Source organism: Myotis davidii, unplaced genomic scaffold (assembly GCF_000327345.1).
Source record: "Myotis davidii unplaced genomic scaffold, ASM32734v1 scaffold1134, whole genome shotgun sequence".
In the NCBI taxonomy this organism is placed as follows: domain Eukaryota; kingdom Metazoa; phylum Chordata; class Mammalia; order Chiroptera; family Vespertilionidae; genus Myotis; species Myotis davidii.
Window position 1 is genome coordinate 973,327 of NW_006286229.1, and position 3,678 is coordinate 977,004.

General features: G+C 54.3%; 1 protein-coding gene across 1 annotated transcript in view; it reads left to right on the forward strand.

Annotated features, from left to right (window-relative positions):
* Nucleotides 1-1,225: 1,225 nt before the first annotated feature.
* The window catches only part of MYO1A (myosin IA), a 21,385-nt gene continuing 18,932 nt past the window's right edge, over nt 1,226-3,678 (forward strand). Inside the window, exons 1-7 of the mRNA XM_006757356.2 lie at nt 1,226-1,733; nt 1,833-1,948; nt 2,193-2,287; nt 2,512-2,616; nt 2,833-2,879; nt 3,020-3,083; nt 3,280-3,378. Of these exons, the coding sequence (XP_006757419.1) occupies nt 1,620-1,733; nt 1,833-1,948; nt 2,193-2,287; nt 2,512-2,616; nt 2,833-2,879; nt 3,020-3,083; nt 3,280-3,378 (640 nt within the window). The 5' untranslated portion in view covers nt 1,226-1,619. The remainder of the gene's footprint in view (nt 1,734-1,832; nt 1,949-2,192; nt 2,288-2,511; nt 2,617-2,832; nt 2,880-3,019; nt 3,084-3,279; nt 3,379-3,678) is intronic.

Genomic DNA, 3,678 nt, shown 5'->3' on the forward strand with positions numbered 1-3,678 from the left:
GCAGCCTCGGACTTTGTGCTGAGCTGCCGTCTCTCTGGCTTCTGGCTTGACCTACACAAGGAGCCCCGGCTGGAGGAGGCAGCACAGACAAGGTCAGAGCGGGTGGACACTGGCAAGAGGAGGGCAGCTTCTTTCCTGGCCTCTCAACACCATGGACAGCTCCTGTTAAAGGCACCTCTCCACCTTTGGGGTGGGCATCCTATGCCCCCTTCCTGTTGAATCGGGTTTTCATCCACCGTTCTCCAAGGAACAGTGAAGTTACAGCCTAGTTCCAGCGTTGGGTGAGTCTAGCCTTGACCCGTCACCGCTTCTCTTTTGCGTATTGTTGTACCCATCTGGGGGTGGCTTCCTTTTCCCCTTCCCTACCTCCAACCAGTCATATTTCCACTCCCCTCAAATCCAACTTAAAAAAAGATGCCTTCTTCCAGCCCTGCTTCTGCTTCTCACCCTCCCCAGCCAAGTTACTTAACCACTTGTGTTCAAAGTGAAAATTGTGGTCTTTTCCTGGAGCTTGGGGAAAGCAGAGTGAAGGAAGAAGGCAGCTGTATCCCCTTCTTGCTCAACTTTTCAATAATATTTCCTCCCCCATGCAGGTTCAGCTGTGCAGGAGAGGAGGAGGATATGGCTCCTTGATGCCTGTGGGGAGTGGCTTTGACCATTGTACAGATAATTCTGTTCTGTACCAGGCCACCCCACCTAGTCAGTCCCACAGGAAACACTGAGGAGGGCTGGGCTTCCTCCTGGGGGGACACTTACGGTGTGCCTACTGCTAGGACCGAGGCAGTGGGCCCCGGCTCCCTGTTTCTCTCACTCTGCTCCTCCTTGTTCATTTCCTACTAAAAAGCTGGATGTGTCCACCAGGGACAAAGTCTAGGCCAGGTTATAGGAATTCGTGTGAAAACTGGAAATAGAAAAATAGGGACAGAAGTGTAGGCACATCCACAGGTCCTGAAAGCTACTAGTTTGTTGGGGGAAACAAAGCTCACTTTGATTTTCTTTGGGGTATTCCAGTCTTCTATGGAGGAACTCCCAACTCCGTCCTCAAACTCTTCACCTCGTCCGGTCCCCATTTAAAAAATGAATCTCACTGTAGCAATGAGAGGGGAGGAGAGACCTTTGGAAGAACTTTTGAAATGGGCGTGTGTGGGTTGGGTGACTGAAATAGGGGCTGTGGGAGGTAGGGAGTTGAGAACTGGGACAGTGGTCAGGGAGTTTAGACCCTAGCAGGGCCTCCGTGCAGGGAGGAGAGAGCTTTTGGTGCCTGGCTGTGGGCAAAGCTTTGCTTATCTTGTCCTCTCTTGCAAGCACAATTGTGCTTCCCCAGGTGCTACCTGTGATGTCTTCCTTACCCCAGTGGTCAGAGGCAGGTGGTCCTGTCCCATCTCTGCCCTGTCCCCACCAACCCTGACCCTGGGGCAGAGAATCCCCCACCTCCTCCCACAGTTAACGTGGGCTAGTCTAGAGGCCTCTCCCAGGTCAGGGACTCTCTCTAGGGGCTTGAACTGGGGGGGCAGAAGGCTCTCCTCGGTCCTTCTGCCTTCTTCCTCTCAGTTATGGGTCTCTAACGCTGAGCAGATATCAATAAACCACCCCCTGACCCCCAGGACCAGCTCCTCAACATGACTCTCCTGGAAGGTTCCATAGGGGTGGAGGACCTCGTGCTCCTGGAACCCCTGGAGGAAGAGTCTATGCTCAAGAACCTCCAGCTACGCTATGAGAGCAAGGAGATTTATGTGAGTGCATGCGGGTGGCCCTGACGGTGGTGGCCAGAGAGTCCACATGCCCCCGTTCCTCCCCCCACTCCTTTCCTTCACCTTCTTCCCCGGCTGCAGACCTACATTGGGAACGTGTTGGTTTCCGTGAATCCCTACCAACAGCTGCCCATCTATGGCCCGGAGTTCATTACCAAATACCAGGAATGTACCTTCTATGAGCTGAAGCCCCATATGTGAGTAGAGAGACCAAGGGAAGGTGACGATAATCCTGATGAGGAGACATCCTAATGTCTTCTCTCTTTTCTCCTGGAGGAGATCTCTAGCTACCCTCTGGCCCTGGCCCTCTGGAGCCCCTTTTCTAGCCTGTCACTTCCTTAGAATTAGAGAGAGGGTAGATGACGTGGAGGCTGGGGATCGAGAGAATGTGGTGTCTTGCACTGACCCCACATTAGCCATTACCTGCTTCCTCCCCCCAAGCTATGCATTGGCAAACGTGGCGTACCAGTCACTGAAGTTCCGGGACCGAGACCAGTGCATCCTCATCACCGGGGAGAGTGGAGCCGGGAAGACGGGTGAGGCGCCTGATGGGGAAAGCTGTGGGATCACCTCTGGAACTAATCCTTCATCTCTCCCAGCCAGGTCTAGCCCTGCCCCTGTGCCGTCCGTCCCCCGTGCCGCCTGTCCCCCACCCCCAAAACTCCCTCTTGGTTTTCCTGACTCTGAAGGCTCAGGTGCTGGGATGAGGGAAGTTACGGAGGGTGGTGTGGAGATCCACGTGAGGGTTTTTCTTGCACAGAGGCTAGTAAGCTGGTGATGTCTTATGTGGCGGCCGTCTGCGGGAAAGGGGAGCAGGTGAACTCTGTGAAGGAGCAACTGCTTCAGTCAAACCCAGTGCTGGAGGGTGAGGATGCCGGGCTCTGCCCTCTGTCCCCCTCACCCGGCCAACCCCAGAGTCACTCAGCCCTGGTCACCTTCCCGTTGTTCCAAAACCACTGTCCTCGTTTAGCCTGAAAAATCTGAAATTGGCACAATGACTGGAAGACCTTCCTCCTTTTCCTTCTCGAGAGTCCCTCTTCTCCCCTCCGCCACCTCACTGCCCCTCTCCTCATCTCCGCAGCTTTTGGCAATGCCAAGACCATCCGCAACAACAACTCCTCTCGATTTGTGAGTGAACGTCTCAGTCTGGGAGGAGAGGGTGTGGAGGCTTGAGAGGGAAGAATGTGCCACAGACCCTTCCTGGACAGGGTGGTGACAAGAGAAGGAAGCAAAGTCTGTCTCCCTCTCTCTCTCTCTGGTCCCTGAAGGGAAAGTACATGGATATTGAGTTTGACTTCAAGGGATCCCCCCTCGGTGGCGTCATCACAAACTGTACGTGTCTCCCCATTCCGCTTACCGCCTCTCTCTCCCACCCACCCCGCGGTGTCCCTTGCTGCTAATCTGCTGCTGTGGGTAGAAGGAATAGTAGACTTCCCAGCCACTAGGATGTCAGGGATGAGGGCAGAGTTAGAGGGAAGCTGAGGCACCTCCCAGATCTGCAAAACATTCTTTTCTCATTTTCTGCCAGATCTGCTGGAGAAATCCCGCGTGGTGAAGCAGCTCAAAGGAGAAAGGAACTTCCACATCTTCTATCAGCTACTGGCTGGAGCGGATGCACAGCTGCTGAGTATGTGCCTGCCCCGAACATCCCCAGCCGCCGCCAGTCCCCTCTGGGCCCCGCAGCCTCTTCCCTTGAGCCCCTCAGAGTCCTCCTTCGCATTCCTCATCTGATCTCACCCACCACTGTTGGGAACAAATCCCGTGACCTCTGTGGGGTTTTATTACTAGGAATATGCTCTGTTGCCTCTTCATTGCTTGTATTCATCTGTCCTGCCTGAGTTCCTCTTTCCCCGAGCCGGCTTCAAAAATGGAACTCGCATTTCCATCTACTGTCCTTTCCTATCTTCAGCTGAAGGGATGTTAGTGA